We start from the raw sequence: 12,972 nt of genomic DNA, 5'->3' as shown, positions 1-12,972 counted from the left end.
TCAAATTCATCTCTGTGTTTAACTGCTGAAGCCAAGATCATTATGCCCGGGATGAACTTGGCTCACTGTTCCAGATTGACATGCAATGTCCAAAAACCTGATAACTCTGCTGATTTTGATGTCTGGATTTCTAACTCTATTTGTTGAATAGCTTGTCACAAGCCTTCCCTAACTGGAGTGACTTTACCTTTAAATAGGCCAGAGAAAGCTGTGCTCTACATAAGCCACTCCCACAAAGAAGATAATGTGAGCTCCCACTGCTGCTGGCTGGATTTAGAAGAGAGATCTCCATGGAGAAGGCCAGATACTGTTATATGGGAGGTCCTTTGAATAAGAATCTGTTAATTGTCCTGTTCATCATCCTACAAGGAAGCAGCCCTTGTTGTACATACTGAACATATGCTAGTCTTATCTACACCTCAGGGAGCAGCAGACAACTTAAGAGGTATCTCTGCATTACCCATATACCCCCAAGCACTGTTTTTACAGTCTCTCTTCTGGGCTATATGTACAATATACTGGAATTTCCTATCCCAGGATGTCTTGCATGGAGCTGTCAGATGCGGGAACACCAGGCTTGGTGAAGGAGGTCTCAACTCCCCCGTCACGTACCTCTGATTTCTCACTAGGCTCAAAGGACCCTGTCTACATTACAGAATTAACTGTGCTTGAACATGGTTGTGAAACAAGTTTACAGCACGACTATTATAACATGGCCTCTTTTTTTTCTCATGCAGCCAGAAAAACCTCTGTTATAACCATGTTGAAGGACCATGTTTTAGCCTAAATATCTACTGGGACCAATCACTGTTCCAATCACATGGATTTTTCAGTCCACACAGGCAAGAACAAAATATTCCCTTGTTTTAATAAATCACTTAGCCTGCAGCCATGTTTAAAGATGGTTGGTGTTGCAGGACAGAAGAGAGATTCTGTCCATGTCCATAGTGGGAACACAACCTTGCTAGCTACAGTCATGTTTAAATGATCTGCAGGATTTAACTGGTATCCAAGAGGCAGTGTGGACTGGACCAAGGCCCAGGTGCCAGGAACCACTCAGTTCTAATCAGCTCTGCCTCTGACTCACCATGTGTTCTTGGTCAAGCCGCTTAATCTTTCTGTGCTGAGTCCTGTCTGGATTAATTAGTTTAGGTTGCTTAGTGGTTTGAGAATATGATGGTCTCTGTAGTATTATCCAGCTTGTTTCTCTTGACCAGTCAGACCTATGCTAGGTAGACTTTCCTGCATAGATCTCGCCACATACGACTGTTTTACAACATGGTCCTCCAAACAATAACCCGCTCCAAACTGACCAGGGAAAGCATGCCAGCACCCTGCTAGCTAGCAACAGCCATGTTGACATGCTACTGTTCTGATCTCCTGGGGGCAGGAGCTTGGAGCATCTTCTGGTCAACTAATCTGAACCTGAGCCTTCTGCCTGAAGACAAACTTCACTGGGATAAAATAGCTGAAGTGAACAAGAAAAGAAATGTAAAGAAGCAAAGAACACAAAGTCCCTGAGGGGCTGCCCCCTCAGAAATATAGTAACTCCCATAGGTCTGGAGAGTAGGTTGAGCTGTGAAGTTTCAATAATAATTAATTATTATTATTCTCAGCTCCTATATATCTGTAGGTCTCAAACCCCTTTACGAAGGGGATCAGTAGCATTATCTCCAGTTTACAGATGTGGGAAAGCAAGGCACAGGGAGGTGAAGTGACTTAACTAAGGTCACCCATTGACAGAGCCAAGACTAGCACCAGGCCTCCTACTGGCTAGTCCAGTGCGCTAGTCACTAGGCCACATACACTCACTCAAGCTAGCAGCAACTCCAAATCAAACTCCCCTAGTAGCTTAGCTCAAGGTTGCAAGTTCAGTGCCTCCTAGAGATTAACCCAAGCATTGAAGCTAGGATCCAGAGCCGAGCCCATGCTTCTCCAGCCTGGGGAGGGGTTTGGATTCAGAGTTCTAGTTAAGCCCATTATAGAGATGGGCCCATGCTGTGTAGTTAGGATCCTGAGCCAAACTTCCTCAAAGCTTCAGGGAGGTTTCAGATCAGGTGTCCTGATCTGCACTCCTGGCTACTCCTAACTGGTGACAGGCACAAATGCAGCACTGTTCTAAGCCTTCGTGGCTTTGATTTCTTGTCTGCCAAATCCAAGACAACCGGCCAGCTCAGATTCCTTCTTCCCGATTCTAGAATCAAGTCTCTGCTAGATTGGGACTGCCAGCTTCAATCACAGAATGCACTGAGCTCACTCCATATTGAGCTGGGTAGCTGCTCATGTGATTGGCCCTCCCCTGCTGCCCCTCATATGGAGACGAATTATCCTGCTTCTTCCCAGAGAAAAAAACTCCCTAGCCCCTAAGAATGAGAGCAGAGATCTCCCTGCTTCCCCAGGGAGGAGGGGAGAAGCCATCCACATGCCCCTCCAAGGGACAGGAGGGTAAGTCAAATGGCAGCCTGCAAACCAGGCCAGTGTCACTTTAATGAAGTTTCCCTGGCATACATGCAGAGATGAGCAGCTGCTTTGGAAACACTTCATCTCCCCATTTAGTAATTAGCACTAGAGTCAGTAAAAAGCTGTGCACCAAAGCTGAGCGTGCTACTGAAACTGCTCATTAACTCTCAGCTCCCCACAGGACCAGCCACTTAGTGCCTCACTGGTTCCTGCACTGGGTAGGTTTGAGCACACACAAGTCTCCAATGTACTGTACTCTCAGCTATAGAGATGGGAGAGTTGTGTAACTAATACCTGTTGGAACCTGCTTGCTCCAGCACAGTTTGCCGTCTATGCCGTGGCAGTGAATGTTTAGAGATGAGCCTGTTCTCTCTATGTAATAATGAGGAAGCTTTGCCCTTTCCAGCTGAAGATCTCAACATAATTTTACACCAGTGTGTAAGTATTATCACCCCCATTTTAGAGCCCGGGAGTCCAAGGGATTTGGCCCAGGTGGCACAATGAACAATGTTAGGAATACAACCAAAAGTACTGTCTTCCAGTGATGGGCTTTAACCACTAGACAACACTGCCTCCTAGTATACAAGGTCTTTGTTTGACATCAGTGGCAAGGCTGGCATTAGGTTTTTGCAGGCCCTTGTATGAAGCAAGAAGCAGGTGCTTGTCACATTTCTCCACACATCAGGCTCCTATCTGCTCTCATCCTTCCCCTTCCCTGCCCCCCACTCTGACAGCCAGCCTTCTGTAATTTGTACATGAACCCAGCTATTTACCTAACAAGCAAGCAGTTGAGGAATGGTAGTGGACAGTGTGAGGCGAGAGGAGTATGGCTGAAGCTCACTCTGGATAAGATGCCCCTCCTGTAGCTGGAAGATGGGGTGAAAACTATATCTGCCCTTTTAACTGAGCAGGTGTGTCCACCATTTGTTACTTGAGCTCACTGTTGGGGAGGAGGGGAGTTTTTGGCTCCCCATGTGCTGTTAGACGATTGGTTAGCAGAAGTGACCAGAGTGGCTCTTCAATCCCAGCTACCTGCACAGGGTCAGCTGTCTATTCCCCACTTCTCGTCTACTTGCCCCACAGTGACATGACTCTGATCAGCACAGAGTGGTGACTGGAGGGAAGATAGCAGCACTTTAAGCCTTTTTTCCAATCAAAAAAACATTTTATATAATGTTCTTGAATTATCTCATGGAACTCACTGCCACAGGAAATTATCAGAGTCAACGTATAGAATGCCCTGCTGTAGGATACTAATGAAGTTTGCCCATGGAACACACTGTTACAGACCATAAGGGCTGATAGTGAAGGATATTACTGAGATTAACCCATAGAACTCAGGTTTCAGAGTGGTAACCGTGTTAGTCTGTATCAGCAAAAACTATGAGGAGTCCTTGTGGCACCTTAGAGACTAACAAATTTCTTTGGGCATAAGCTTTCATGGGCTAGAACCCACTTCATCAGATGCATGGAGTGGAAAATACAGTAGCAGGTATAAATTCACAGCACATGAAAAGATGGGAGTTGCCTTACCAAGTGTGAGGTCAGTCTAATGAGACAATTCAATTAACGGTAGGATACCAAGGGAGAAAAAATCACTTTTGTAGTGGTAATGAGAGTGGCCCATTTCAAGCAGTTGACAAGAAGGTGTGAGTAACAGTAGAGGGAAATTAGTATGGGGGAAATTAGGTTTAGGTTTTGTAATGACCCAACCATTCCCAGTCTTTACTCAGGCCTAATTTGATGATGTCCAGTTTGCAAATTAATTCCAGTTCTGCAGTTTCACTTTGGAGTCTGTTTTTGAAGGTTTTTTTGGTTGAAGACTTGCCTCTTTTAGTTCTGTTACTGAGTGACTGGGGAGATTGACGTGTTCTCCTACTGGTTTTTTAATGTTACAATTCCTGATGTCAGATTCGTGTCCATTTATTCTTTTGTGTAGAGACTGTCCGGTTTGGCCAATGTACATGGCAAAGAGGCATTGCTGCCACATGATGGCACATATCACATTGGTAGATGTGCAGGTGAACTCACTGTTGCAGGATGTTTTGAAGTCAGCTTGTGGAATTCATTGCAACAACATATTACTGAGGTTAACTTGTGGCACTCACCGATGCAGGATATTACTGAGGTTAACCTATGGTGCTCATTAAAGTGGGATAGCACTGAGGCTAACCTACGGAACTCCCTGCCACAAGATATGTGTAGATGCAGATTGGAACTCAGCTTTCATAGTGCTTAAGACTCTTACATTACACGGAAGTGCAGATCTGAACTGGATTCATACACAACATCTTGTGCCTATGATTTCCACAAATTAAGCTCAGTTTGAGTTTCAGATCAGAAATTTTGATTCTTCCCATTATATAGATAGGAGTCAGCTAATATATTTTGACATGGATCGAGTCCTGGACTGAGGGCTTGGAGGAGGGGTGTTTTGGTTTGGGTCCATCCCTACTGTCAAACACCCTTGAAATTTACGGAAGTTCCGCTCCAGATGTTCACCGTGTGACTGGGTCCATCTCCAGTGTAAAGATCTACATGAGAGAAAGAGGGACAGAAAGGCACATGCTGCCTAGTCTTTTACCCAGATGTGATGAAAACATAGTGTTCGTTCATCTCACCATAAGAAACCCATTAAAGAGGGAAAGGGGGCAACGCTCTGTGTCCATCTTAAAATCTTTACATGGGCTGTGGTGCCTTTTTATTTCTACACCACAGGAAAGCACAACAAGGCATTGGGTTCAGAGGAGGGCAGGGGGTGCGAGGAGTAATATCACATCCAGTTTCCTCTTTTAAACATGTGGCAACTGACCAAGCTTCCTGTTCCATTTTGTATGAGCACACTAAACACAGGTGACCCTCCAATAGTAGGCTGACCATATATCCCAAAGAGAAAATGGGACACCCTGAGGCCACCTCCCACCCTATGTGAGGCTGTTGCCCACCATGGCTGAAACCCTGCTCCCCCCCATTGCCTGTGACTAGAACACTACAGGGGACACCTTCTGGAGGCTGTCACTGGAACACTGCCTCCCCTCCCCAGCTTTGCCTCCTGTGCTGCAGGGGGCCCGGGGCTGGCATCTTGTTCCTCCACACCGCGCCCCACTTTTTTGACAAAAGTGGGCATTTTGCTCAGGGTTTAACTGATCGCCATATTTGGAGTCAGGAAGGAATTTTCCTCCAGGGCAGATTGGCAGAGGCCCTGGAGGTTTTTCATCTTCCTCTGCAGCATGGGGCCTGGGTCACTTGCTGGAGGATTCTCTGCAGCTTGAGGTCTTCAAACCGCAATTTGAAGACTTCAATAACTCAGACATAGGCTAGGGGTTTGTTATAGAAGTGGATGGGTGAGATTCTGTGGCCTGCATTGTGCAGGTCAGACTAGATGATCATAATGGTCCCTTCTGACCTTAAAGTCTATGAGTCTATTTGTTCTGTTTGCTCTTGCCAACGGATCATGTCAGCAAGAGCAAACGGGACAAATGCCTCCTTTTGGGGGAAAAGGTCAGGACGGCCAGGACAGGGCTTAAAAAAGGGACTGTCCTAGCCAAAAAAGGCCCTATCCAATAGCCATCTGCACACTGTGGCTACCTTTTCCCATCAGTCCTTGGTAGCCAATATCAGGACACACTGAAAACCTGGGCACCATTTAAAGGCCTTTGGAATGGATCATTTTGTGCCATTCCCTATGTCTAAGTGGGCCCAAAGTAGGAACCATACCAAATAACAGCTGGTCTACCTACAGAATCAGGACATGAGAGCTTTTCAATTTCCTATTTGTGGCTGCACAGATGTTGCTTATCTTAGGTCTCCCTGTGTTGGCTCTCTAGGATCAGCAGCCAGATTTTTGCAGCCCTTGATGAGAAGTTGTGCCATATGTTGTCAGTAGCTACCGGTGTGGTGCTCTGCTCTTATTTGATGATGATAAGTCAGCTGCATGCGTGTTCCCTCTGTGTGCTGCTCCAGCTCTGCGCAGATCCCTGACACAGCAAACCCTGAGAGAACCCCCAAAGACCACAGACTCTAGTAAGGTACAAAGGAACCTGAGCCAGGTTTATTGTCAAACGAAGCACAGTAATAGTTCCCATAGACTCTACAAGACATACTACGAATTTGTGCCCCCTGGCAATGGACCGGCTCAGTAAGTGGTGGGACTTTCCACTGCCCCATAGTCCAGACAAAGATGTGCACTCCAGGATATATTTTTATACAATTATAGGACAGATTACTCATCCCTACTGACATATTGAGGTACAGCCCCTTGACTCATTAGGGTGCTGTTTCCCCCTTTGATCATGTTATTTCAAACAAACAGATCTAGCCATCATGCTGTCCTTTTGACCCTGTCTTTAAGATGCACCTGCCTGTTCCTTGTTATCTCTGTGAAGTATCCTTGTATCGGGATGTCCAGGTGCCATCTTGGCACAAATTCCTCTTACTAGCACTTATATGTGGATGCACCTGCTTTTAGCAGCCCTCTTCTTGCCAACTTCTGTGAGTGGGACCTGCCTCTGGCTCACGGTTCAGCTTTTGCTTAGCAATGCCTGGAAGTACTTTGGTTCAGGCTTCAGGCCTCAGACTGGGCCTTTGATAGAAGAGTTTGTGTTTCAGGGCCTCATCTTACTATACCATACTGTTTTCTTTATAAGGAATGGCCACCCATTTCCTCTTCTCTCTGCCTCCTTCCTCCTCCCCTGCCCCCAGCTGACATGGGAATTCCACTTACGCGTATTAGACACACTCTTTGTCTTCATGTCACATAGTGCTGTGATCTACTCAAATCTCACAAGCTGAGCATGGTCAGGCCAGGTCACGGCATCAAACGCCATCAGGGAACACCAGGTTCTACAAGAAAGGGTGGTGATGCTGGCGCTCTCCCCTCTGAGTCAGTACAGAACCCGGTGTCTCAGCATGGTGTCAGGGGTCAGTATGCTGACAAAGAGACCAGTTTTCAGGTGAGATGTAAAACTAAGGTCTTGTAAAGATCCCATGACAATTTTCACATGAGTAGGGATGGCAGGCCTGGTGGCCTTTCCAAATGCCAATGTAGGTCATTACTATTTATTCAGCTTCCCTACATTCCTCTAACAGTTCAATTGGAAGAACTACTCCAATTTCTTCTCAGAGGTGGCTTCATTTCATTGGTGGGTGAGAAATGAGCATGTACACAGTCCCTACAGCACTTTTACAATGCATCCTGTGGGATGAATGGTGTTTATATCCATGTCAATTGTTATTACTACATCCACAGCCCACTTCTTCAACTTCCAGCCCCAAATGCTCTTTTCAGGGGGAGAAGAATGCAGATGGTTTTCTTTTTAGCCTAAAATTTATCTACTTTAGTTTTAAGACATCATTGAAAATGGACCTTGAGCCACAGCTGCAGACACCTTCTGTTACACATTTTTTGACCAAATGTGTATCTTTGTACAAAATGATACTCTCATCTTGTCCATGGCTGCGAAATGGCCAACCTGCTCTGTTGGTCAGGTGCTTAGCGCACTTCTACTATAGCACCAAAATGTAATTGGTCTGTCCTCTAGATTAAAAAAAACAAAGCAGGAGACCTGGAGAATGGATTGTATAGTGAGACTCTAATGTCTAAACCAATCATCCTAGTTGTTGCAAAGCCACATGTTCCCCAGGAGGGGGCGCACACTTGCCATCCAAGGCTGCAGCAGCAAAATGTTAGAATGCACCAATGTATGCAGAGAGGAGATAAATTGATAAAAGGGCCAAATTTTATGCTGGCTTAATTCCATTGGAGTCAGCGGAATTATGTTAGTAGAGAATTTGACCCATTATATGTACAAGGGGGAAAGCTTGATGGGTCTACTTAAGAAGAATTTCTCAACAGCAGTTATAGATCTAAGGGTCTGATTCTGATCTCACTTACACCAAACTAATCAAGGAAAAACTCTGTTGGCTTTCAGTGCCGTTAATTTGCTGTCCAGCTAGTGTAAATGGGATGAGAGGCAGCCCCCCAAAGCTGTACTTCAAGGGAAGAACCATGTGTTGTGGTGGTATATGTTTGAATCCCTATACACTGAAAGCACCTTTATATCAGGCAGATTTTAGTGACCTCCTTGAGTGAGAAATGAACAAAGCAAAGGTGCAGTTCCCATCAGAGCAGCAGGGCTGAGTGGTAAAGCAGAGAACGATCATGAACTGAATACAGAAGAGAGCGTGAGATACGGACCAGTTCATTTGTAGAGGTCCGTACAGTCCATCTGTGATATGGAGGGATAATAAAGCTATGACTTTATTTAATTTTCACCACTTTTCACTGGCCTCTATACACACGATTCATCCACTGATTGCTCTAGATCCCCATTTTAATCACATGGGGGTAAAATTTCCCCTGTGCAGGGGTCCAGCACAAGGTCTATGCGCCACTCAAACAGAGCTTAATTGGAATTTCAGTGGCCCTCAGCACTAGAGTGAATTTCACCCAGCAGGAAGAATTGCTTAGCATTTGGTCTGGTTGCAGTTCTTTTTCCTTGCATATCACAGCCATAATAACCCTGCTTAGTGAGCTAGACCTTGCTTTGTGATTGTCTAACCACAAGCCTCGTTGTCTGTATTCTTAATTCACCCCTTCCCAGTTGCTGTTCTTCCACACACACCTGACCAACCAATAAGACTTGCAATGGTAGCCAGGGGCCAGACCTTCCTCCTGCAGAGCAACGTGTGGGTGGGTGGGGCCCAGAGCACAGGAGTGAGCCACCTGGAACAGCCTCACTCCCAAGTCCAGGGATGCTAGGGATCTGCACCAGTAGAGAAAGGAAGCCCTTTCTGCCTGGACACAGGAACCATCCTGCAGCAATAGGTGTCATGATGCTGGCCCCATCTCTTCCCTAACAGCGCAGGTCCAGCAGGGGCTGCATGCCCTAGACCTGTGGCAACCCCAGAGGAGAACTAGAGAGAAGCACTGCAGCTCCCAGCTCTCTCACTTCCCACCTAGACTTCCACATAGAAATCCCCAGACTTTGCAGGGGAGGGTGTTGACAAGAGAGGCACCTTTTCAGCCCTGTACCCTGCTGCTCCTCACCTTATCCTCTGACCTCAGCAAAGCTCTATCCACATGAAACCAAGAAAAGGGGCGTCTGCACAGCACAAAGAAAGTGCCGTTGAGGAGGCACACCACCCCCCTCTGCACAAACAAGGGAAGAGCTGTGCCTGGTGCACCTAGCCCAGCTTAATGATCTGCATCCTTGCATTGTTTTCAAGAAGGAGCCATTTGAAAACATCTTTATTCTAGTGTTTGAGTAACAGCACAGATAATAAAATGTTCTCACCACTAGAGGGAGTTTTTGTATTTACATAATCCATGTAGGTTAAGTCTACACAGGGCCGGCTCCAGGCACCAGCATCCCAAGCAGGTGCTTGGGGTGGCAATCTGCAAGGGGCGGCAGTCGTGCATTTTTGGCCCCAAGCAAGTTGCCGAATTGCCGCCACAGACAACGGGGGCAGTCCGTGTGCCATTAGGACGGCTCGCACGTTTCCGCAGCGGAGGCAATTCGGCTGCAGTTTCTATGTTCATCTGTCCATGGTGGCGCAGCTTCTGTCTTCCAGCTGAAGACAGAAGCTGCCACCAAATTCCCGCCACCGTGGAAACGCACGAGCCACCCTAACAGCACACAGCCTGCCCCCGCCATCCGCGGCGGCAATTTGGCACCCTGTTTGGGGCAGCAGAAACAGTAGAGCCAGCCCTGTGTCTACACTGCAGTAAAATACCCACAGCTGGCCCAGGCTAGCTGACTGGGCCTCGCAGGCCTTGGGTTGTGTGGCTATAGAATTTCAGTGCAGATGTTTGAGCTCGGACTGGAGCCTTGGCTCTGAGATCCCATGACGGGGGAGGGCCCCAATGCTAGAGCTCCAGCCTGAGCCCAAACATCCGCACTGTGATTTTATAGCCCTGCAGCCTGAGCCCCATGAGCCCAGGTCAGCTGACACGGGTCTGCTGTGGGTGTTTCATTGCATTGTGGCTGGTGTACACAAGAGGTTTTACAGGTCCTGAATAGCCTCCTGCCCCCACTCCCTCCTTAGAGAAGATAGTTGGTTAGCTGATGTAGTTGACATGCACACATTTAATACTGGTGATTCCAGGTTCAAACCCTCACGTCAGCCGAAGCAGCACTGGTTCTCTTTATATTATAGTACTTTATGATACTCATCATTGCACTTTACACAACAAGAGAGAGAATTTTCTGGGGGAGGGAGAAGGAAAAACAGCAATCCCCAGAATGAGGGGTGTAGAATGTCCAGGGCCCCATTATCCAGACAGTCAGAGGGGCTGGTGACTTTCTGATAGCCGTTATGTTGATGGAACTCACAAGCTGCTCCCTAGTTTCTGGGACTTGAAGGTTGTGGGTGTGAAAGAGGTGACCGGAGCATGGAAGTAAGGGTGAGGCCTGGTCTACACTGAAAAGTTAAGTAGATCCAGCTATGTCACTTAGGGGTGTGAAAAATCCCCTGCCCTAAGCAAGGTAGTTAAACTGACCTAACTTCTGTCAACCTTGCTACCACCTGTTGGGCAGGTGGATTACCTAAGCCAACAGGAGAATCACTTCTGTTGTGTAGGTAAGGTCTATATTGAAGCGCTCCAGCTGTGCCATGATAGCCTTCCAAGTGCAGACAAGCCCTGAGTTAGCTGTGGTTGGTACAATTGAATCAAGGTTAGAGAATGACCCAAGTCACAACATACAAATCCAAACCTGCAAAGAGGAAGGTGATCCAGAGCCAGGGTTTTGGTGCACTTCCATCTCTGGTAAAGATGTTACATATGCAGCATGCCTTTCTCATCTATTCTGGACAGGCAGAATAGGTATTTATGCCACAGTCATCACCACTATGGTATCAGAGCACACTTCTCCCAGCTGGGTATGCAGCTAACTGGCCTATTCTTTTAAGCAGGAAGCTGAGGATTTTATTGCATTACTTCTTGCCTTCCTGATAAAGGGAGATCCCTCTACATTAGGCTGAAGGTCACTATTGGGCATCATAGTTCACATTAATGGACCCCAGCAAGAACCTTTCACTGACTGTGGAGGGGACTTTAGCAGGAGCGGCTCTAGACATTTCGCCGCCCCAAGCACGGTGGCATGCCGCGGGGGGCGCTCTGCCGGTCGCCGGTCCCAGCGGCTCCGGTGGACCTCCCGCGGACCTCCCGCAGGCTCCACCAAAGCCGCGAGACCAGCGGACCCTCCGCAGGCACGCCGCCGAAGGCTGGCTGCCTGCCTGCCACCCTCCCGGCGACCGGCAGAGTGCCCCCCACGGCATGCCGCCCCAAGCACGCGCTTGGCATGCTGGGGCCTGGAGCTGCCCCTGGACTTTAGCCTCTGTCACTACTGGCCTCATTGCCAGTGCATGCATGAACACACATGCACAAGATGGGACCCCACCGAACCCCAGGATCCCAAACTCTGGGATCCAATCTTTGCATCTGGTCCCTATTTCTATAATGGGCTGAACAAAACCCTCCAAAATTTAAAGACACCAAAACTCTGGAGGAATTTGAGTCCAGATTTGGATCCAAATTTCCCAGCCTAGAATCATCTCTGCTACTCACTGGCAACGCAGAAGCAGCTGACTAACACAGAAGGGGTGGCATAGCAGACAGCTATGCAGGCTCTGAACCCTGCTGGGGACTCCTCTGTGCCCGGCAATTTCCAGCTGGGGAGAAGGTGGTTTCTTCTCCCTTTCTACCAGCTGAGAGGCACGCAGGGAGCAGAGAAGTGGGTTGGCTCCATTATAAAGCAGTTTTTACACTTACAATGCTATAGTAAGTAAAACAATAATAAGATGACTAGAGAGACACGTTGCTGCAGCACTTTGGGGGCTTAACCCTTCTGGAGGCTGCAGCCACTAGAGAGTGATGCAATCCCACACAGTCTAGATATGTCAGCAGTGTAGCCTGCGTAGACATACTTAAACACACTGAAAAGTGATGTGATGATGCATGCTTGAGCAAGCCTGGTGACACATACTCGTTGAGGGAGGACACACACAAATGTAGGCGGATAGTATATATTGAGTTAACTGTAAGTATGAGTATATAAAGTCCCAGTCAAAGAGTGTGTAATATTCCTTGTGCTCCAGGCCTGATTCTCGTACCATGTGTCATCATTTGCACTAGTGGAAGGTGGGTGTGAAATGCTATCATTCTGATGTGGCCCTGTGCCTTCCCAGTCTGCTGGTTGACCACAGTATTTTCTGGGCAACCAGGAATCAGGCTCTTTGTGTTTCAATCCACCACTTCTTGGCCTCCAAGAAATCAATAAACCCCCAAGCAACAGTTATTTTATAGTGTAGAAAATAAATCCATGTGTTTCTCTTATGCCTCCTCCGCTGGGTCTGAAAGCAGCAGGTAAGTAACACATAGCCTTGCTGGGGATCTGTGCTGCTGCCTTTCTCGGTATCGGTCTGGTACTTGCAAGGGAACAAATCAAAAGAGCCGTGTTTGGTTTCAGCTCTCTTTGAAACACTGGAGGGGATAGAGCTTCCCACAGGGAG

At 47.4% G+C, this 12,972-nt stretch overlaps 1 protein-coding gene across 4 annotated transcripts in view; it reads left to right on the top strand.

Moving 5' to 3' along the window:
• Positions 1 to 201: 201 nt before the first annotated feature.
• Positions 202 to 12,972, top strand: part of LBH (LBH regulator of WNT signaling pathway) — a 36,919-nt gene continuing 24,148 nt past the window's right edge. For 2 of the 4 annotated variants that reach the window (XM_039532111.1, XM_039532110.1), the window contains exon 1: positions 202 to 445. In XM_039532111.1, coding sequence (XP_039388045.1) covers positions 400 to 445 — 46 coding nt within the window. In that variant the 5' untranslated portion in view covers positions 202 to 399. Of the gene's footprint in view, positions 446 to 2,756; positions 2,899 to 12,780; positions 12,827 to 12,972 lie in introns of those variants that run through there. The other 2 variants (XM_039532113.1, XM_039532112.1) reach the window with 2 other exon arrangements.

Source organism: Mauremys reevesii, linkage group 3 (genome assembly GCF_016161935.1).
Source record: "Mauremys reevesii isolate NIE-2019 linkage group 3, ASM1616193v1, whole genome shotgun sequence".
Lineage (NCBI taxonomy): Eukaryota > Metazoa > Chordata > Testudines > Geoemydidae > Mauremys > Mauremys reevesii.
Note: the sequence above shows the minus strand (reverse complement) of the source record. Positions and strands in the feature narration are given on the sequence as shown.